This window comes from Euprymna scolopes, chromosome 16, assembly GCF_053919585.1.
Source record: "Euprymna scolopes isolate OS-2025 chromosome 16, ASM5391958v1, whole genome shotgun sequence".
Classification (NCBI taxonomy): Eukaryota; Metazoa; Mollusca; class Cephalopoda; order Sepiida; family Sepiolidae; genus Euprymna; species Euprymna scolopes.
In genome coordinates, this window is record NC_136497.1 from 39844884 (window position 1) to 39869641 (window position 24758).

At 27.6% G+C, this 24758-nt stretch overlaps 1 protein-coding gene across 47 annotated transcripts in view; it reads left to right on the forward strand.

Moving 5' to 3' along the window:
- LOC145295917 (uncharacterized) overlaps positions 1 to 24758 on the forward strand; it is a 456043-nt gene that overhangs the window by 386214 nt on the left and 45071 nt on the right. For 29 of the 47 annotated variants that reach the window (XR_013869907.1, XR_013869909.1, XR_013869906.1 and 26 more), the window contains 2 exons: positions 10689 to 10742; positions 19035 to 19097. Coding sequence is in view for 38 of the 47 variants with exons in the window: in XM_080141711.1 (XP_079997837.1) it covers positions 10689 to 10742; positions 19035 to 19097 (117 nt within the window). In the remaining 9 variants the exon portion in view is untranslated. Of the gene's footprint in view, positions 1 to 10447; positions 10499 to 10688; positions 10743 to 19034; positions 19098 to 24758 lie in introns of all 47 variants that reach the window. The other 18 variants (XR_013869911.1, XM_080141722.1, XM_080141701.1 and 15 more) reach the window with 2 other exon arrangements.

Below are 24758 nucleotides of genomic sequence, written 5' to 3' on the forward strand. Positions count from 1 at the left end.
ATGCATTTAAATATGCTTCCCATATTATATTATGATAGAAGGGCCTTGAACCTATTTTAAGGTAAATGTAAACATATTAATTGAGGTGATTTGCAGCTATACATTATCTGTCCTTCTTTAGAAAATCACTATTAATTACTTTTATTAAAGTATATTCATTAAAATAATAGGAAACACCTTAATTTACTTATTAGAAGCTAGAACTGAGAGAAAATAAACATATTTTAAACCACGGAAAGACCAAGTAAATTATATATATATATACGTAAAAATTCTAACAAAATATATTTTTATGAGTATTATTCTAGAAATTAGTTTAAGTTTTGATGAATTTTAACTAAATTATTTTGAAATTTGTAAATATTATGCAAAGTATATTAAAAAAAGTTAATGTCTGTGTGCTACTTATATGGTTCGTTTATATTCACTTCTATATCAATATTTTTTGTAATTTAATACAATTTTAAATGTTGTTCAAAATAAACCACTTATTGGAATGTTGAAATGTTGAAAATTATTTCATAACAGATTAACATATTTCTCTTTTTATTTGCATGTAAAATATAATTATATTAGCAAAAAGAATATTTTATTGAATAAAATTAAAGTTTCTTGTATTTTCACTTAACTCTGGAAAGCAATAACGATTTTTGCTGTAATTTAGCTTAATATCTTACATTGCATTTTCCAGTGAATATATTTACACATGGTTTGCTAATAAAGGAACATTTTTCGTATCATCAAATTCTGATATAGAAATTACTAAAGAATTTCCAAAGTACCTAGTTAGTAAATCACTGGAAAATACACCTCTTTGTAAGTTGTCACCCTTTCTCAATGCCAGAGTAATAACTAGTAAGTCAAATCCAGACTGAGCTAAAGAATCTCAGGAATGAAAATCTCTTAGTTTTAGAGAATGGAAAAATATGTGAAAAGAATTAAAATTAGAGAAGTCCTCAATTACAAATGTCAAGTTTAACCACATGAAAAATTAAACAGTTGTAAAGTAAGAAACTAAGTTTGGCAAGAGAAAAAAACTGAAATGGAATTACATAAGCAAGGTGTCACTAGATACCAAAGATCAGTCTTAGAATGAATGGTGAGACTATACTAGCATACGTAAAATTCCATAAAGCCAGATCAATTTGGACACAAAAATGCAGACAATTTATCTGTTGGCATAATTACATAAAGCATACTGTCAAAGCACAACATTATTCAGAAATAGATCATTTAATAAAAAACTTCATAAAGTATTCATTTTATTGGAGATTTTAACTACAAAAGTAAAATAAGTGGAAGTCTATCAATAAACATAAAGGGCCAGATTATAGAAGACCTCATATACAAAAACAACTCACCTCTCTATTAAGGAAGTAAATATATGTGAATCCGGAATATGAGTCGCATTCAGCAATAGATCTATAACATACATTTACACATAAAAGTTTCATGACAAAATATATGAGAGTAATCATTTTCCAATCTTCTCGGAAAATATAGTATTTCAATTTTAAGAGAAAATACCAAAATACAACCTGAAAATGGGGTATTTGGAAAAGATTCCAAAACTAATTCCATTTCAAATTAACACTGGCGTGAACTATTAATAATGAGAATCACCTGAAATATTTTATCAAACACTCATATTTATAATTTAGGAGAACATTAATTCCTACTAATTTTCAAAATTTCTAAAGGCCGGATTGCTCTTCGCACATTTGATTTACATTTCACTAAAGAAGTTATCAAAAAATAAAGAATTGCTTGGATAAATTACATATCAAAAAGAAATTTAAAAACGTCAAAAACCATACGGAACATGATGAAAAATACGGCTGACTTGAATAATAGTACTCTAAGAAAACATCTCAGAAAACAACATGAAGATCACAAGCAGAATCATACAGCAAATATATTAGCAGACAATTTCTGATTTAAAATAAATCAAATTAGCGAAATATCAGACGGATATTTTTTAAAAGATTCAGTAGCGAATGAAGAAAAAAACTCAATTTCAATTCTAAAAATACAGAATGCTGTAATCAACAATTCACAAGAGTAGAACTCAAGGAATCGTTTACCAAAATGCATACTACATTAGTAGATCCTGGTAATTTGCCTCATAAATTTGTGTTAAACTATCTCAAAGATATGGTTCAGTGGAAAACTTCCAAATCTTTCAAACTAAACCATTGGAATAGCCACGCCAAAACTCAGAAAAGATTCCAATGGTTCATCAAATCATAGAATATTAGCCTTAAATTGTATTTGTAAAGTACAAGAAAGGATGATGAATGGCAGGTGGACATGAATTGCAATTCGTTTTCAGGAAGAAAAAGAAGCACTACCAACTACTTGATCAGACTGAAAAAAAAACAACCGATTATAATTTTATTTAATATGGAAAAGGCATATTGCACCAATGAAAGTATGAAGTTATGAGAGCTACTGAAGACCGCCTATTAAACCTCTTAGAAAATCAGATTGGTTTAAGTATGTGTGCAAACACAGTCTCTGACTTCAAAATGTTGACAAAATAGTGTACTTTAATAGAGCACTATGTCAGTAACACATTTCAATATAAAAATAAATAACATTGTAACAACCCTTAATCCGGGAATAGATTACTCATTGTAGGTAGATGATTTTCTAGCATGTTGATGATCAAAACATATATCACACAGATAACAGATTTAACTGATACTTTAAAGAAAATCAGCAAATGGATTTAACAAAATTGTCATTTTTTTCTAAACTAAGACGAAGTATGTCAATTTCTGCAACCACAATACCTTATGATACATATTTAAGACTGAGTGGAAAGGCAATATTAATAATAGATCAATATATCATTCTAGGCATTGTATTTATTAAAAATTGTTTCTTTTATCCCTAATATAAGGTATTTGAGACAAAAATATAATAAAGCAAACAATTTGCTTGAAGTGTATATATATATATATATATATATATATATATATATATATATATATGTGTGTGTGTGTGTGTGTGTGTGTGAATAGTTTTTATTTAACAATCAGTTGTTATGGAAACGTGAGATTGTAAGGTTTACAAAATATTACTGGCAGTAATATTCTATAAGTTATCCCATCTAAACAAGAATTGCTCGATATGCAAGATAGAGCAACTAAATGATCTAAAAAAACTTTCATATCCTTTATCTGCAATTCCTCCTACTACAGGACTTCTGATAAATTTATTATTTTGACTTTGACTTTCCATGTCTCACTGACTTTAGCAAATAGGGTGCATACCTTATAAATATTTGCTAATATTTTCTCTCCTCTGATGAGATGGTAGACATCGAAACCCTATAGGTTAAGGAGATTAACTTTAAAGGATTCTTTGTCTTGCTGAGAATAATAAAAATTCTTTGATATGAAATTCATTTCAATGAGAGTTTTTTTAAATTCATTGAATTACAATTTAATATATATATATATATATATATATATATATATATATATATATATATATATATATATATATATATATATATCAGTTCCAAAAATTTAAACACAACAAATATTTGGCATACGATCATTTCGAAAAAGATTTGAGAATATTTTATCTTGTATTATACTATATTATGTTGGAATGAGAAATTAGCCATCCCAAATTTAAAAACAAGATAAAATTTATTATACTACAAAAGTAAAATAGCAAAATAGCACACGTACCTATATGCAAAAAAAAAAAATTGCCTTGGGATAACAACACATAAGAAAATAAATAAATTAAATAAATTAATAAAAATTAATAAATACTTAATTAAAAACTAAAATAATAAAAAATAAATAATAATTACGGCATCAATAATAATAATAATAATAATAATAATAATAATGATAATAATAATAATAATAATAAATAAACTACTTTAAACTAAAATGTAAGAGAAAAACTTAAGATTGAAACTGAATCAATTTCTAATATTAAAAACGTTTACAGATATTGCCTGTAGATCTTCTCTGGTGATTATCCTGATAGCGTTGGTAATGTTCTCCTTTAATTGGTCTAGATTATTTGCACAAACTTTTTGCTTTAAACTCCCCCAAAGATAAAAAAAATACCATAATAACAAATTCGGGTAACGCGGTGGTCATAACCCTTTGCTTACTGTTCTGTTTTCTGTAAAAATCTCATGAACTTGTGTCAGTGATCTGTGAGACGTATAGCATGTAGCACCATCTTGTTGGAAAAAGAATCACATTTTGTCTTGTGGTATCAATTGGTCATTAAGAGAAAAATTAGAGAGATCGGGCTACTTTTAAGTGGGCCGCTTAATCTAAAAAAGAAAAAGATTAGGGAGATTGGGCTATTTTAATAGCACACAATAGAAAACCTTTTCGCAAAAAAAGATAAATTCCATTAAGACAGTCAGTCTCCATAATAGGGAGATTATCAGTGAAATGGAAATGGACTCTAGTTAGCGACACTAATCCGTTATCTCCAAAATTCCACCCTGGCAATTGAAGCAACCAGATTTAATACTTGATTTGACAAATTTCACAAATAACAAAATAAATCCAATTGCATTTCAAGATGAATTTCAGAACATAAAAGTCCACTAAACCGGACAATTTAGCATAATGGTAAGAGTGCTTGCTAATGAGCCATAAGGTCAGGCTTCAATTTTCAGTCAAATCATACCAAAGATTTTAAAAAATTATACTTGATGCTCCCTTGCTAAACACCCAGCATTATAAGGGAAGAATCGAGAGTAAGAGTTTCCCTGCATCGTGTTGTAGTAGTTAATGAAAAAGGAGGCTTCGTGTCGCCCTCGTCTATGGTGGACTGACTACAAATACATAGCTTGATCTAAGGATGAAGATGTAGTGGAAAATTCTACCATATGCGAAGCAAAACAATATAGAAAGATAAAGAAAGACAAAAACAATTATCTTTTGTTGGATAACAAGCCATATTGGTATTCATGAAAATGAAAAGGGGCATAAAGCTGCAAAACTTGCCACACAGTACAGAAATAAACACTAAAATTTCATATAGGGATTGAAAACTAACAATTAAAGATTTCATACCAAATAAATGGCAAACTATTGGCAATACATGCATGAATAATAAACTAAACAAAATCTAAACAGCGATTAAAGACAACAATCAGAGGCATAAAAAATTGTGAAAGGAAAGAATAAATGTTTCCCAACATATACCACACATGCATAATTTACTCATATCTGCTTCAAGGAGAGTGTCCTCCATTCCGTATTGACCGTTATGCTCCATTTACAGTTAAACGTACGACTGGTGAAATGTATTGATTTGAATGAAATCCATTCCAACATTACCATGTGAGTGACCTGAAATCTCTTTTTAAGCAGGTTAAACCGAATGACGTTTTTGAATTCCCAAAAAAGTAAGATTGTATAAAAATACAAATACTTGATCTGTTTATTTACAAGTAATTATTCTATTAATAATGCTAACAAAATCAAATCCTACTATCAAACAGTGATTACAGGGAATAATTATTCTTTTTCTTAATTTTAGTCAAAATTAAATTATCCACTGAGGTTGATATTCAGTAAAGCAAACCAAACCTAACCAGCAATTTAAATTTTAAACCAATGGAAATATTTTTAACTTTTAGAATATCTTCAGTTAATAATTATTTTTGTAGATGTGTACTATTATAAATCCGTTTATTTGTCTCATCTAATATAGTTTATACACCAAACACAAATTTTGCACATATGACAACTAGAAAGATTATTAAGATTGCACTCTGAAATAAGCAGGAGTTTCCTTTTAGTTTTCTTGCTACATATTCACCCAATAAAAGTGTTCGGTAATATTTCAATCAGTCTATGCAATTCATTAAAACTTTCACTGAAATAAATTAATATCAGAATTGAGTGAACATACTCTAATTACAAACAAGATGATTTCAAATAGTAATTGTTTCACAAGGACTCCTGTATTTTTAATAGAGAGCTTATAAAACTATCAACACATCTTAATCTATGATTGGAAGCCAAGGTAATTCGTGCTACATGATCTGACATGCTAATCCTCTTGCAGCTCACACCTGTCAGCATAATTGCTGCTCAAAATATTAGGTGTGCCAATGTTCTGGGCGTAGCTTTAGTACTGACCAATTCAGAACAATAATAATAATAGTGCATATATAATGATTTTACCTGCAGAAATTCGTTATTCGTTGATTACTAATATACTTGTGAAATATTAAAATTTTGTATTACCGTTTATTTTTTTATTATCTAAAATATTTACAAACAGTCGTTATTCATAAATCTCATAAATCTCAAAAACAAATATAGTTATTAAATATTCTATAATTTATGAAAATAATTTAGATATAGAAAATCATTAAATTTCTGAAAAATTGTTTTGTAAACAAAAAACTCTGCTGCTATTATAAAACATATTTTACAGCATTTAACTAGCGTAGTCCTAATGCGTATTTCTGTAAGGTGAATATTATGTACAGAATAGTTTCAATGTAACTAAAATAGGATGGCTATTATAAAGCTTTGATTAATCTGAATATCGAAAATATTTTTTGAAGAATGAAAAATATTTTCTTATGCATGAATTGCTTTAAAATCTTTTTCATTGGAAGCATGATATATATTTTGTTTACATGCTCCATTTTATGTTTTTATTTATCCATATCATTTTTGTGAATTTTCTTATATATAAACAGTAATAAAATTTAGCAAATGTAATGTTCCTTCAAGTATGGTCTAAAATTATCATTAACTGCTGATATATTTTCACCAATTTTAAAATTTTAAAGGATTGCTGCTGAAATATTCTGTTGAACTGTTTCCAGTCAGTGTGCGTATGCGTGTGTGTGTGTGTGTGTGTGTGTGTGTGTGTGTGTGTGTGTGTGTGTGTGTGTGTGTGTGTGTGATGTTATTTTCCTTTTGTTTTTCTAATTTTTCTATTTCAGTTCAGAATTAGTCAAACTGATTGTTTTTATTTCAGTTTACTAAATTTTGTTAAATTATTGAAAATTATTTTCAAGCTTATTAAATGATGTTAATGAGATTGAAGTACCCACCTACTTTGAAAATTTTATGAACTAACACAAAGATTTACTTTTATTTTTAGGTGTCTCATGATAAAGTTTTTAATTGTTTTATTCAGTTCACAATTACCAATTTTCTTTTTAATTTTAATAATGCAAAGACGTTTTTTTAGTGTAACATTATGTTAAAGATATAAACAAATCTTTGTTTAAAAAAACAAAAACAATACTATAGTATATAAAGAAAATTATTTTGAAGGATGGAGTCGAATATTAAAAATTATTCGTATAAAAACAAAGGAAATTATGTATTTAATCATCTTATACAGCTGCAGATTTTACATTATTAATGCATGGTTATATTAAGATAAAAAAATTAGAATGTAAGGAAATGTATTCTTAAAATAAAAATAAAAATTAGATGTCTTATACCAGAATAACAGATGATAATGATGATTTATTTTTGATAAATTTATGCTGGCTATAAAAGTAATATTTTAATAAATATTTTAATTGTAGGATCATGGCATATTTTATCAAATTATAACAAGATTTTTAAATCTTTATAAGAAATTCTATTATTTTAAGACCCAAACTTACTTTAAAAGATATACTTATTGGTAATACATTAAATTATACTCTAATATAGACTAAATCAGTTAATGTTTAAGCCATTTAATTAAGTGTTTCTTAGCATTCTATATACCCAGTATTCTATGCACTTAATAGAAAAGGATTAAACAATTCAGCAGTTATTTGACAATATCTTAAATAAATTATACTCTGAAGGTGTTTGTTCATTTGTTGTATATTGAAAATATAATTTAAAGGTATAAAGTACTTTCATTATAATACTATTTAAGGCAAGTTCATAATTGACTACATTATTATTTGAAACCAGGCTATATAAAAGACTACAAAATATTTATGATCAATTAATTTTATTTTTAAAGTTCAAGATTCTAAGCTGCCATTTCCTTTACCTGTTTTTATTTAATTTCTCCATCCTTCACTGCATCTGTTTACACATAAACATATAATATATCTATTCAAGGAAAATGAGTTTTTTTTTCTTGTTTCTTTTTCTTCTTTTTTCCTCTTTATCCTCATTTCTTTGTTTGAGCTGGATTATAATGATTAATAATAAAGACTTTCAAAGAATACAAATGAAAAACTGGTGAAAAGGCTCCATCCACTAAAACTCATTCACAAAGCTGGGAGCAAAGAGTATGCCACAAGCTTATTTTTAACAGAGTTGATGGGTACATTATTCTCTAAATGCAGATTTTCTTTTATTCTTCAACACGCTTGTTTTGTTTTGTTCTTTTGTTTTTTATTTTTTTCTGTATTTTATTGCTTATTCCCAACCATCTGTATTTGCATGGCTGCTATTATTTCCAACACACAGACCCCAAAGTTACCTTTTTCCCTTGAATATTTCCCTATGTCTGCAACCTTTTGTGATTTAAATTCCTACTCAAGTACCTGATTTTATATTAACACCCTCCTTGTTTCTCCTATTCCCTCCTGCCTGAAAATTGTGTGTAAATTTGAACCCTACTTATTGCAAGCATCTTCCCTTTCATTGTCAGATTGGCTTGCATTTACATCTTTGGCAACATTAGATAGCCAGTGGTTTATCCTATTTACCATCACAACAACAAGTACTTTAAAAAATAATAAGTCAAATAAATAGATTAAGCTAGCTGCTACAATAATAGGGAATTAAATAAAAGCGTATTTTTACTCAGTTCATGAATAGTTGTTTATATGTTTGAAATGGATAATACTTATATGTAACTGAATTATTTTATTACCAAAATTTTACTAAAAGATGATATATAATCCTACAGTGTATCTAAATATTTCAAAATATGATATTTATAATCCAGTGTTGTTTTATAGTGGATATTTAGGAGTAAAATATTTTGCATAAATCGCATGCCTAACATTAATAATAAACCACACAATGGTGTTTATCCAATATAATACGAATACAATAGTAAATTAATGAAGATCACTATTTTCTAATTACTTACAAACATTAATATTTTCTATTGTCTATTCGCCAAAATGGTATGATCAGGGAGCGTACACATTAAGTGACCATTATGTTTTATAAGATTTTGTCTGAGTTGTTATTATATTGTGATATTGTCATGTATCACATGCAATACGTGTAAAACTGAAATTTCTACAGACATTTTGAATAAATTAGATTACATTATTAGATTCAATCACCGCTCTATTATCCCTCTGCTGCAATAAATATTTACTTATATGTACTAATTTAAATGAAGCTGTGTCTTCTATAAAATATAAGTCTAATTAATATATAAGATTCTTTACGCATATATAGAGCATATATTTAAAACAATGTTTCTAAGCAACAATTGAAAATGGGCAGAAAAATGTATCTAATCAAAAATTCAATTATATCAACATAACTTGCAGAAATAAAAATATTTCCATGTTGATAATCTTACATAACATACTTATGAAACAGTGGTTAATATACTGTTATTATGATATGTAATATTATCAAAGTATAAGTAATATCTAAATTAGATCTCATAATGAGCATTATGTCGCACACTTTGACATTATGCTTTTCCGATTAAATAACATACTTAGAAATCTATCAATATACTAAGTAAAATAAGAAATAGATTGTTAATATTTGTTATTTAAAATTTAAAAAAAACAATATGTTATATTTTAATTAGTTTGTTACAATAATTGTAACTTTAAATATGTATGAATTCAATTTAATCTTTTTCGTGAAAATTCAGTTTTCGTTTTATTTAAAATCCTGCATATTTTAAGTAATAAAAACATCTTGAAATTTATTAAAAATGATTTTATAAAATGAGTAGCAAAAGGAAAAAGTAGTTTTATGGCAGTTCTGAAATTTAACAAGAATCGTGTAATAAGAATATCTTTTGATAAACGCAAAATAAGTTTTACAAAATTATATAAGTTATGAAAACATACTTACATACATGTTTTCAAAAATGGTTTTACTGAAGAAGCTAAGTCTGATTAAAACTGACTTTGTTGAACTTAAAACTAAATATATAAATTTTGTTCACAAAATAAATATTTAATCTACCTAATTGTCCCTAATTTGTTTTCCAAACTAGATTACATCTTTACAGAATATCCATGTGGATAAAAATATAAATCTTATAAGATAAGTTCAATGTAAAACACACATTATAGGAATTATATCATTAATTAAATTCAGACTCATCATAGGTTTACCTATAAAAAATCAACAAAATAATTTTACTGGAATTTCAATATCTTCAAAACTTATTTACCCTCCATCTAGTCAAATGCAGCCTACTGCCTGATTTAGGCATTAATTTCTGGGATATTGACACTGTTTTTGGCATGTTTTTACAGGGTTATCAAAATGCTTTGTTAAAAGTGATGGGAAAACCAGGCAAAAACTGTGTAAGTAAGCACTGGCAAATAATACATGCCTGAGATTTGAGTAAAATTTGCACCACTTGCACAGCCACAATTGTTCAATTGCCCTAGTTGTTCCTTTGTCACGGATTGCTGTGTGTATCCATCTGCATGTGTGTTTGTTGGTTTTTTGCACATTCACCAGGGTGATGACACTAGCTTTCTTATTTTCCAGGGTTATGAAGGGTCACTCTTAAAAGTCACCAACAAAAATGGCAAAAACACATCAGTAAGTACAGTTCTTGCACATTTTTCTTTTTTTTTTTTTCTTTATTTTCAGGATACACTTGCATGTTCTAAGCATGGTCATAGGCTATTATATTATCCAGAGCCAGCAATGTTGAACAATGAACAGATTGTGATTGAATAGTGCTTGTTATGGCATAAAATGTGAAGGAAAATAAAGAAATTATATCAACATTCACCAAATATTTTGCATGGCTGCTCTTCCAGTTGACTTTACTATATAAACAACTCAAGCATGAAATTACATTTAGTGCAATAAGGGGATGACACTGGATTTTCTTGAAAAAATATTTTCATCTTTAAAAAATTACAACTTCACCATCAGGCAACACATTGGTTACATCAGATTAGTCATTAACTTTGTTTATTCTAATGATATGGTTTCCATTTTGAATTTGAATTTTTCATAATCTTGCTCAAACATTATTAATCATTTTTTTTTCACTCTATTCTTCTGAGTAATCTTTGAACCACAGGATTTGAATGAATATATTGCCAATATGTTTTCCTCCAAAACTTGAAATAGTATTGCTTTGTGTTAGACAACTATGCTAATTATTAACAAAAAGAACACATTGATATTTTTAAACTAAAATATTCATCATATAATGGTGATGCATTCAATTATATAAAATTATGTTCTATGGAATATATGAATGTCTGTACAAATCAAATTGATATATTTTAATAAAACATATAAATTTACAAGCTTGTTTTACAAAGTATACTAATGATTTTAGAATCATAATATTATTTTCAATATACATATTTTTACACTAACTCCTGTATAAAGTTGTATTCATATCAAAAAATTATCTCATCTATTTAAATGCGACTGTTCAAAAAATAAACTGATTTATAGTTGTATTCTTATACTTATTGACATATGATAACCCCAAAATATTTCAATTGAATCTTTTACTAAACGTTCAATTATCATTACCATTTAAATTTTTTCCATTCCTTATCTGTTCATATCAGCCATATATAGATTGCATCATTATGTCTTAATGAGATTATGTTTCTCTTGGCAGTTAAGGCTAAAATAGATTATTTTTCTGACCACAAGTTAATCATGTTCAATTCTATTAACAGTAATGTAATTAATTTTCTTAAAAAGAACATATTAACGCATTAATCATTAAATGTTTAATGTGTTTTATTTATTTTTTTTTTTAAGTGAATATATTTAATTTTCGAACTTATAAAATAAATAAATACATGATTAAACATTCGGATCTCCACCTTGATCGTGTCCCAATTTTTCTGTCTACCCCACTGCTTCAGAATGATGATGTTTATATTCCTTCAATCAGAAGACAGGCTATGGATCAGGTGGTTAATAAGAAATTCAAATGTTTCATATAAAATACTCATAACCAGATCCTAACTGGCGGAGATGGACAAGGTATTGGCCAGCAATGCGATGTCAGTTGTCGATCTCAGTTTTAATCTGCCAAAATAGATGGAAAGGTGGCCTAAAACATCAAAATCGATGTTGCTGATAGCCGATGTTGTGTCTCGAATTACGCCATCAAGTTCATTTGATATATAGCTCCCAATAGTATTTACACAATACATAAAGGTTAACTATGAAAAAAAAAATTCAAAGATTTATATTAATGTATGGCTGTTTTTATTAAATTTTATTAAATTTATCCATTTTCAAAAATATAATCTTATGGTACTTTTAACAATATTTTTCCATTAATTATATCATTCATCATTTGATTATTTAACTACGTTTTTGCGATTCTTGAATAGTTATATATACCCTTTCCACCCAATATAATGCCAATAAAGACTAAGATTTCCGTTTTCAATGACATTCTAGAGATTTTGTTTTTTTTTGTTTTTACTAACGCTATTTTCTTTGGTTATTTTCAATTTAAGTATTCGATCCCAGTCTTCATTACCATTTAAAAACCCAAGAGTATGGATTTAGGCAAGTCTGTTCTATTTCAGATATCCTAACTGTAATATCTAAACGTATATACCATGAACTAGATAAGGGAGGGTAGGCTATGGCAGTAGACTCAGATATAGCTAAGGCCTTTGACAGGGTCTGGTATGAAGGTCTTCTCATGAAAATTAAATCATATGATACTATTGGATGAATACTTAATATAATCAAATCCTTCTTAGATAAGAGAAAAGTCCAGGTTGTCCTCAATGATCGTACATCAACACAACATGATATAAATGTGAGAGTGCCACAGGGATCGATCCTTGGACCTTTTTTATTCCTGATATTCATAATAATCTCCTTGATAAAACTGAGATGCATACATTTGCTGATGATACCGCGCTCTATAACAGACACGAGAGAAATACAATTGAAAACATATCTAAGTCAATGGCTGAAACTTTAGAGGAAGACATCCAGTCTGTAGTGCAATGAGGACGTAAATGGATAGTAACATTTGATATTACCAAGACTAAATTTCTTAACTTTAACAATTACAAAAAGCCTTCTCAATCGCTAATTGCCATGACTAATACAGGGTGACCAAAAAAACAAAACAAAAGCTAAATGGAAGCCATCTAGAACATGTGCTGTAGAACGGAGAAAAAAAGGCCAAAGACCCTAGTGTTTTGATGTGATGTTTTGAATATAATAAACTAGTTATGACCAAAGTTTCATTTCATTCGGACAAAACACTAAGAAACGGGGCCTAATTAGAGTTGGGCCCGTTTTCTTTTGGGTCACCCTGTAATACGCTACCCAAAAACTTTTAGTTTAAACACCTTAGCTTAATATTCACAGGTAACATGAATTGGAACAAATACATTGAGGATATTGCCAAGATTGCTGCAAAGAAGACCTAACGTGCTAAACAATTACTCACACCTGAGAGTATCCTACATCTCTACAAAGCCACCATTCTCCCATGCATGGAGTATTGTGGGTACATTTGAGCTGGTGCATTTGCCACTAGTCTCTCGTTCCTAAACAGGGTTCAAAAAATCTTCAGTCTAATAGGTTCCGCACTATTAACCAAACTTCAACCGCCATCCCATTGCTGAAATATTGCATCCCTGTGCCTGTTTTACAAGTAGTTTAATGAAATGTACTCCAAGAAATTCAAAGCACTTGTGACCCCTCAACATAAATACCCTATATTAATTGAAATGAACAAGAAACAAAATCCCACTCCTACACTGTAGAGACCCCTAGATATCGGAAAGCCTTCTACTCTAGAAGTTTCTTCCCTCAAACTGCTAGACTTTAGAATTCCTTCTCGGTTCTTTGTGTTGACATGTAGAAGTTCAAATTTAATGTGAACTCAACTCTATGCATAATGTCTCTATAGATTTGGTCCCAAATCGTAGCCCCTTACGTCCAAGTGGCACTGTGTGACTTGTTTGCGGTGAATTAAAAATAAAAAATAAAACAAATCAGAAAATTAACCAAATTTAACAATTGTGAATATGTTTGTATTATTGAGATGATTAATGTAAATTATATGATAATATTTGTTTCTTTCACAAAATCAAAACTGCTTTTTATGAATATTATTAATAAATATAATTAGTTATTGCATTAAAATTATAAGATGTTAAAAAATACTTCCACAACATTTCTCCAATATTTATTGCACAATTATTATATTTTATCAAAAATCTTTCAAACCAGAAACATTTCTCAACAAATGAACTTCCAAATCGAGAAATTATTCTTTATTTAATGTTTCCAAGAAACCGCTTATACCTTTTTTATTATTTGTTAAAAAAACATATTAAATTAAATATATTATTTAAAATCAAGAACTAAAAAAATTTCAAACAAACTAACTAAAAAAATGTGAAATAATACATCAAGAATTATATATTTATATAATCGTTTTCAACTAATAATATTCTTGTATACCAAATAAGTAGGTGAATTTTATATCTCTGTTTATAATGTAAGTTAGAATCATTTTCATATAAACCGTCTTAATGTGCATGCTTTAACATCTCAGTTCATGCTTTACTTTAGAATATTAATATTTGAAAATTTTAAGAATTCTTTGAATGTGAATTTGTTTTTATCTAAAAGTATTTGTGTTTTATCAGTTTACCAACAGCTATTTTTAAGTTAATTTCAGAAGTTTTTCACTCATAAATATATCTTCCATAATAAATAAAAGTAAGAAATCAATATCTCATGTTAACAAATTGCGAACCGGAGTGAATTATTTTCCTTGAGTTTAACTAATTATATAAAGCTTGTATGTTCAGCAGTATAGTTAAATAAAGCTTTTATTACAATATCATGATTACAGTACTACGTTTGTATTAAAGCGCAAAGATTTATTAAAAAATAAGAGGGGAAGTTAATCAGAAAGTCATATAACATAACAAATGCGCAGGTAAATGAAGTTTTAGTTCAATAATATATATGATACAAATAGATCGTTAATATGTTGATATATTTGAAATATTTTGAAGTTACTAGCTCCAGAATATTTCAAATATATTACTATATTAACAATTTAATCTTGATCATTTACATTATTGGCCTTAAACTACAGTTACAGGATTTTGTATTTACATATTGTTATATGTAAATGCAAAATTATAACATGTATATAGATAATAACTTCTAAAATTGATTATTTCAGATATATGAAATACGATTAAACAATATTTGATTCATCAATTTTGCCTCAATCACTCAAAAATTAAATATTGTATTTCTAAAAAAAAAATCAGCTCTGATTTGTATATATGATAAGCACATGAAAGATTTATACTAAAATGAATTATAAAGAAGTTTTCTATTATTACGGGCAGAAAATATAGGCTTATTCTTGAGAAAATCGTTTGGATATTTGGTACTACCCATATAGCTTATTAATAATTCTTAACAGTATTAATAAATAAATGTTTACAACAATCATCAGAAGGTAAACTATGTAATCCTTTCAAAATTATCTTTTAATTAATATGCATGATTTCTATTTATTTTGATCATTTTGATTAAAGCATTCTCGGTTATACAACAACTAGAGGGTATTAATATAACTTTATGACTCCATATTGCTATACTGTATATATAATTCATAATATTCTTATAAAATTTTGAAGACAATTAAAATATAATCTGGTCAGATGACTATAGTATTGAATTTAAATTATAATCATGCAAATAATAAAAATGTAACTAAAGTAAACTTCTAAAATTATTTTCTTGATAAATAAAAGAATAAATTATCTGCATAAAATTTGTTTCCGATTACAAGCAAGATTAATAAATAAAATTCCAAAGCTTATAATTTTGTAAAAAAATTTTAATAATAAGACCAAAAGCTATTGCAAATTAATCAAGAGAGACGAATATACAATCTCACTAATAAAAACAGGAGTGGATTGAATATTTACTATACGCACTTTTAGTAGGTTGGATTACAAAAACGCCTGTTGTCTGAATTGTAAATATTAAATTATTTTCCAGCATTTTGACATTAGTATGCTGAATTCAATCAATAATATAATGATCTTATAATCTAATTTGTAATTGATACTAAATATTTATAATATGCCATAACTTTGCATGAATAAAAAAAAAAAAATTAAATTTAAAAAAACGAATGATATTTTTTCTTTGCAGTTAGTTAAGTATTTGTAAATGTATTTTAGATATAAAATAAATTGAAATAGTTGCGATAATTTAATGGAATTTGTTTTATATTTAACTTTACATAAAATAATTACTATCAAAACAAGGTTTCTATGGTGATGGTATTGCTGGACGACTTATGTTTCAATGTCTAGATTGTCAAATAAAAGATTAGAAACGTTTAATAAGTGAATCTATGTTTATTATATGCTTTATTTTTACTTTGTTTCATCCATTTTCACAAGTCAATAAAGATGAATGTATTAGTATGAATAACCTATGGAATTATCACATTGTTATTTCAGAACTTCAGAAAGAATTTAAAGTCCCTTAAGATAAAAAATGAAATTAACAATCTCAGCAACCAAACTTTCTGATGTTCAAATTGGGTTTGTCTGGCTTTATTTCTGATACTTAAGAAACACCTAAAATTAAAATTATTAGAAATTAAAAGAAAAATTAAATTATACTCTTATTACCTGTTTTTTTTTTTACTTTCCGTCATAATTTTATATTTTTAATTAATATAGTATTATTTATAGAATATAGTTTACACCATATTATGAATTTTTCTTATAACTATTATGATAAACGACTGCATTGCGTATAATTATGATTTTTTTCTGAATATGAATAAATTGCATAAATATTTTTGTTTTTGCTGAAGTCGTCATAATTATCCAGTTTCTTAATTACTTAGATTGTGAAAGTCAGGCCTGTGGTAAATCTTTCAATCTATGAAACCCGATAATTCTATTTAGAATAGGTACAGTATATTATCAAAGTCTTGATATATATTCCATATGCTACTGGTCTTATATGTTTTACAAATTATAGTACATTTCTACTCCTTTAAACAACCATGTATTCAGTGATATGCTAATGGTTTTCACTAAAGTAGAAGAAATACCAGATATATTAGATAAAATATTAATATGTAAAAAAAATTATTAAACATTAAAAGGATATTATTTTTTTTCACTAAAAATCATTAGATCAACTTTTCAAATTTTTCACTTATCAATTATGTTTAAAATAATTATAATACAATTATATGATTAAAAGACATTTTAAATGCTGTGGTCATAGAGATATTTTAATAAATGTTGATTTGTATTATGTATATTACTTGGCTATTATTCTTATCTTAGTTATTATATCCCTAACGTTTCAGCTGATGTAACACCCAATTTTTTTCTAGATGCATCGTTTTGAAGTTGGAAATCTTTGCCGAACTCAGGAACCTATTAGAACTTTGGAACTGAAACTTCTTTGGGATTGAAGGTTCAAGCCTTACCTCGGGCTATAATAACTAAGAATAACATAAAAATTAGCGCTTCTATTCGGTTATGAATAACTGAAACAGGAAAATCTACACCAATGATATAAATAAAGAGTTCAGTTCAAAATGTCATATAAGTTTTCTAATTTGATATGACGATTCCCAAGTTTGAAAAGCTACACTTGAAGAAGGTCGAAGGTTACATCGGCCGAAATCATGTGAAAATAACGACCAAAATAAGAATGAATGTTTAAATAGTTCAAATAATAAAAATTATCTTGAATAATTTCAAAACATAAATAGTGATGTTTGGAATTCTATTTATTCATCTTGATTATCATCTTATGCAAATTCCATGTAGTTAATTTATTCTTTCTGAATCAAGATAATAATTGTAAAAGTTTACATAAGTTAAACTGCTATTATTTGCATGATTAAAATTCAACTTTTTAAAATAACTAATAAAAGTAGGTGCATTTTATTTAATTTTTTTTATGATATCTCTTTTCAACAAGCATTCATCAGATAACAGTACAGGTGAAATTGAACATAACAAAAAAGTTATATCTGATGAAATCCTTACAATATTTATAAAATATTCAAAGAATAAACGAATTATTTTTGTGACACAACAAAGATTCTTGGCAGGAAATATAAATGTCTCCCGAAACTTTTGCATAGAAAGTAGAATATATCATTTTTTTTATTTCACTTGAATGCTAGCATTGTTCCTCTGATAAATGTTAGTTAATGAAAGGCAATTTACTTAAATGAATCCAGCTAAATCAGATATCAATAAAGATAGTAGGTAGTTAGGTAGTTATTGTTTTATTAATTGTCATACAAAATATCGTTTTCTATATGACCAAGCACACTTATCTCTGTAATGAGAGAATATAGACAAAATATTTTTTAAATGATAAATTCAAATAGGTTTTCCAATTAACAAATAAGTTTGATGGAGTAACAAATATTTTGCATTTACAAAATTTTCCTTGCGCTGTAACCGTTTTAAAGTGTTAATAAAATGGAAATCTAGCAAAAGCAAATAAATTAAAATTAATTATGCATATTCTGGTATAGTCGCTAAAATGCATTTGTGTTTCCAGTTTCTTCTTATTTTTTTTTTCTAGATTTAATTGAATGTATTATTAATTTTCTTTCTGTTTGAAAACTTATATCTTATTTCATTTTATATGCTAAATTTGATTCCTATAAATCACTGTTTCAATATATATCATACTCTGTAATCATCTTACGTTTTTATATATAAGGAGATTAATAATTTTATGACAAATGAATCATCACTGATAATATAGCATGCAATAAAGATTGCTGAAATTTTTTATACAAATTTCATACTTAAAAATTTGTTTCTTAATTTTCAGCCTGTAGGATTTGTCACATTCAATTCAAGAGTTGAAGCAGAAGCAGCAAAACAAGATTTACAAGTAAGATCCTTCAGCTTTTACCAAAATCCAATGTTAGAAAATCTTGTCTCATTAATTCTGTTTTCAGCTTCAATTACAGATTTTACGTTTTTTTCAATGAACATTTTATGCTTTTGTTTTATTTTTATAGGCTTGGAATTTTCCATTTTACCGGAATTCGGCATTATTGATTATGTACATTTTTTTACATAGGTTTGATACGACTAGATCATAATTTTTTTTTAATTCTTCATTAAAATATTCTAGTTTAATGTTGTTGCTTTTGTTTTGTTGTTTTATACCAAGAACAAATATATATATATATAAAAACTGAATTTTATTTCTCAAATTCTAAAATATTTCGATTATTTTACAGATCTTAATATGATAAACCATAATTGGAATCGATAACTGGGCCCTAGTAACCTCAGGTGGAATCGAGGGAAAATTTAAATGACATCATGAAATGCATTGAAAAATTTTATTCTTATTCAAACTCATTTGATGTTTTATTGTTACCATATCGATTTCCATAACAGCCAAAGAAACAAACGTTCTTTTTTGTATAGATAATTTTCAATTTCACTTTGCGGTCCCATTTTCTGATAGCCTTTTAGCATATATACTTCCAACGTATATTTTCCCTATACCTTTGACGTTAACAACTTTAATGAGAAAAAATAAATACTAAAATCTGTTTTATTACAAACTATTGTTCCATGTTGTTAAAAAACAAGCATTTTATTTTCAATCGATGAAATTGATTTTAATATTTAGTTTTGATTAATATTTTAGATTTTTAAATCGTGAATAAAAACATAGAGGAGTTTTTACTTCTTACTGAAAAAAAAATAATAATATAAATTTACAGATTCAACGCGCTTTTTTTTTCTTTTTTTTTTTTCCTTTCTTTCGTTTTCTTTTGCTGAGATGATCAAAGTGAAAATAAGGAGAAGGAAAACAGTCAACTGAAAGTAAGAAAGAAAAGAAAGTAAAGAGGAAAGCGGTTGGTTGACAGAATAGAAAGAGGAAGAAAAGATATGAAGGAAAAAGGACGTATAATAATACCGTCTGTTCTGGATTTAACCAACGTTCAATGTATTGTGTGTGAGAGAGAGAGAAAGAGAATTGATTTAATGGATTAATTGGTTGGTACATTACTGTTAGAGGCAGAGGTTATATGTTTTAATTTCATCCGGGCATAAGTATTTTTTACTCTGATTTTATCTTAAAATGAACTTAAACCTTTCAAATTACAGTAGTAAACAGACTGTTTAATTTTAATTATATTTTTTCTGTAATCAACATAATTTACGAAAATTAGGATCCCGGCCAACACCAAGTGCCCCTATTAGTAATGAATAAACTTTATATGTGTGTGTGAGTGTATATGCATGTTGTAATACAAAATAGTAACTATCATTCCAAATTCTACACAGATTTTGTTTCCTACAAATTCTTATTTCATACTATACATTTAAAATGAGATCCGATGTGAATTGTAAATATATGATAGGTATAAGTAAATATTGTGACTTTTATGTATCATTACAAATACCGATCACAACTTTTCGTTTATTTTGAGCAAAAACTAATGATATTACAAAAATAATATTTTTCATTATTTAAGATCATTTTCAGCACCTTTGATGGGAGAAAACTAGTTTTTGTAGATTTATAATTACATGATTCATGTTAACAATTACTAATCTTAAATGTTGTTCGATTTTGAGTATAAAATAATGAAGCAATTTTTTGATATTTGCAAATAAAATACAATGTTTAAGGCATTTTCACTATACCCACTCCTTTGTAGAGTGTATACCATTGTTTTCCTGGTTATGCCAGTACTTTGACTTTCTAATAAAATAACGAAGGAAATTTCATATAATTTTGAAAATGGTAATACTTGCTAGTTAAAGGAAGAGAGATTTTCAGTGTTTGTGCAACCTAGAGTTTTCTTAAATTTACCAGCATTTTAAATATGTAAACAGCCATTAATCACAACTAGTGGTGGATTTGGAAAAAGTTTTACAGGTTCATTTTAACTATTTATCAAAAACTTATCAAGAAATAAGATGTTTTGATTGTTCACCTGCAAAGATATTTAAGCTATATGTAAGACCTGTGTTGACATGACTTTCAGTGTATGCTATATTGCATTTCTTACTTTCAAGATGTAAAATACAGTTTTATTTAATTTAATTACTCCAAAAATTGAAACAACTACTGCTAAATAATTATCTTGAATGGTTTAGTTCGGAAAATATATTAAAATTTTATACAAGGGATTGATTATTATTTGAATAAAATATTTACATGAAAACTCAAATATAGGTTGCTATATGTATGAAATATAAAATAATTTAACTGCAACTAAACGCTGTTTAAAGAAGAAATGCTTCCCAATACATTGGAAAACTTTGTTAGTCAACCCAATATTTTAAAATAATGGGGTTCAGTCTTCTACATTACAGACCAATCAGTATTCTGTGCACTATGAGTAAGTTGTTACAAATTCTTGAAGTTGGCAATCATCTTACCAAAAGCAACCAACTCAGTGACGAGCAATATTGTTTATGCCCTGCAAGATCTACAGCTGATGTACTGACTGTAATATCGCACAGGGTCAGTGAATTTCTTGATGGGAGTTTCCTCAAATTCCTCCTATCAAAAGCATTTAATAGGGTTTGGTATAAAGGTATACTTCACAAGATTTCCAACTACAGTATATCTGGAAATGTCCTCTCAACCATCAAATCTTTTCTCTCTGATAGGTTTATAGAAGTAGTTGCTGATTGGTAGAAGTTTAAAACACTCTGCTTTGAAAAGCTTCTGGGACTGACCTTCACTCCTGACTTGAAATGAAATACTTACATCAAATTTGTTACCAATGTCACTAGAAAACTGGTTAGATATTTGTACTGCTTCAGAAGGTATCTCATTCCTGGCACAATTTTCTACTAAATACGTCCTAAAATGGAGTACTGTTGTCACACCTGTGGAGGAACTGCTGAGAGCACCTTTTCTGCCTTGATAGGGTTCAAAACTGACTTCAAAATATAGTAGGTGTCCTTTTCTCCTCGTTGCAAACTCTTTTCCAATGAAAAGATGTTGCAAGTCTATATCTGTTCTATTATTATTTTCATGGCGAATGCTCCACTACGATCTCTCCTTGCAAAATAATCACAACAAATACTAGTCTGTCAAAAATTTCCCCTACTCTCTATGTGTGCCTAAATCTAAACACAAATTCCATGAACAAAGTTGTGTGCTAGAACTGTTGGTCTGTGGAACTTTATATTGTTGGGCTGCTCCTTTACAGCTAACTACAAAATAGTAATTTTTAATTCCAATGTAAAAAAAAGTCCTTGTAAAGCTGTTCTTTTAAATAATCAAATTCTACTCAATTTCCACCACTACTAATTATCACGCTGTTGTCTCACCGACCATTTTATTCTTGATTGACCTCCAGTGACAATCAACCATAAGTAGTGATTTTCATGTATAAAAAAGAAGAATATTTGCTCATGTACATGAGAAAGTAGTAAACATGTCATTGAATTAACTCATGACAATTTATCTTTGTTTTTTATCCATACAAATGTTGCAAGTTTTATTACAAAGTAAGCGATTTCTTATTGTTGCCATGGATATTAAAATAGATATATTAGAACAATGATTATATGAATCTGTATACTTGTACAATTCCAAGAAATGTAAGTATACATATAGAGTTAATTAAATTTTAGAACTTTTACAATTTCACACCCATAAAGTTGAAAACTTAACCATATATTTTCATGAAATGGATTATGATATAGTTAAAATAATATTTGCTATGGTTTTAGATTCTTTAAAAATGATGCAGCTGACTATAGACGTTTGTAACTTTCTGACTGCTATTATTAAAGTTTTAAACTTATAATGCAACAGTTTAATTGATCATTATAGACAGAAAATTAATTAATTTTAGAAATACAGTACTTGAAAACATGAAGACATTCATATCTGCACATTTAAACAATGATTAAATAGCTTCTGTTATAACTAGCTCTTTCATTTTATGGTATTCTAGTATTAGAATAAGATGATAGCTATAGAAATATTTTTGCTGTTTAAAGTAACCTAAAACTCCTTGTCTCATATCAGTCTTTTGGCTTAAAGAAATAGATAAACCATTAATATTTTTGCAAGACCTGATTTTTTATTTAAGTAGAGATGGAAAATTAAAATAGTATTGAATATTATGATTAAAAATGTAGCTATTAAATATTTAAATTTAAATTTCTAAGTATTATGCAAACAGTTATATTTATTCATAATATGTATGCTGCTATCAATTTGAATTATAAATTAAATTGATAGTTATCGATGCATATACATGATTTTAATATCAAAGAGCGCAGCTATATAATTGTAATAATAGAGTGTGATATTTTAGTGTGAAACAGTTCCTAATAAATTTGCTACAAGAAGAAAATGTTTATTTTACCCCGTTCTTGAAAAAATGGAAAATAGATACCAATATATGATAAAAACATGCTAAACTTAAAGAAAATCAATATGCAATAAAAAAAATATTTAAAAGTAAATGTAAATCAATGAAATCTGAGTGATTACTATAGAATACAAATTAGTACTTTGATTTTGCTGATAAATGAATACTATTACTTTAACCACCAATGAAAACAAAACATTTATGCTCTTATCAGTTAAATGTGTAATTTTGTTTATGTATAAAATAAAAGATTTTTTTTAATTTTATGCTTATTAATGAAAATAGGTTGTAATTAGTTAACTCAATAAATATTTTATAAAGTTAGAATGAATAGAGATGGTTATAAAAACGCTTTATGAGTCTTAAATATTAACCAATATTAAATGTATTATCAGCACTTTCTAATATCGTAATCAGTATTATTATTCTTATTGTTAAATATTCTGCTAAAATAACTTCTGAAAAACATTTTCACTGAAAAATAATATTTTGAAATTCCTAAAATTAAAAAAAATATGAGTAAGTATATTTCGTCTTCAACTGTTAAACGCCATGATAAATGCTCATTTTTTGTTGTCTTTCAGTATACCTGATGGAAACCTATGGTCTGCATTTGAAAATTATTGGCTTAATTTATTACCCTGTTAATTAATGCCAGTAATGTGTGTGCCAAAGCTGCTCAACACTGAAATAAGAAGTGGTGATCTACCCCTTCCAGACAGGAAACTTATCTCCGGACATATTACTTGAGGTTGGAGTGAACAAGATGGCTACTACTCCTACTACTACTGTACCATGTCCTATGCTCCATGGCTTTGCTCTACCTGTTTTTCACTGAACTCCCAGTGGCTACAGGCTTGGCAGCAGTAGCTACTACAGCCTCTAGTTAGTATATAGGCACATACAGGCAGCACCTGCAAAGGGGGGGCACATAGACTTGATCCTGGCCCCAGTAAGCTTGCCCTGGTTCATCAGATTTTCACTCTGGGCTCAGCAACAGCTGTGTAGCACTTATGTAACAGCAGACCTTCATTAATTGTTTGTAGTTGGGACATACACCTCAAGTTGGTGTCTGACAACATCTGCAATCGGTCAGTCAGTCAGACAGTCAGTCACTCACATGTTCTCACACTGCTGAGTCGATTGGCTCCTGCACCCATCACCACTACTCACTAAACACT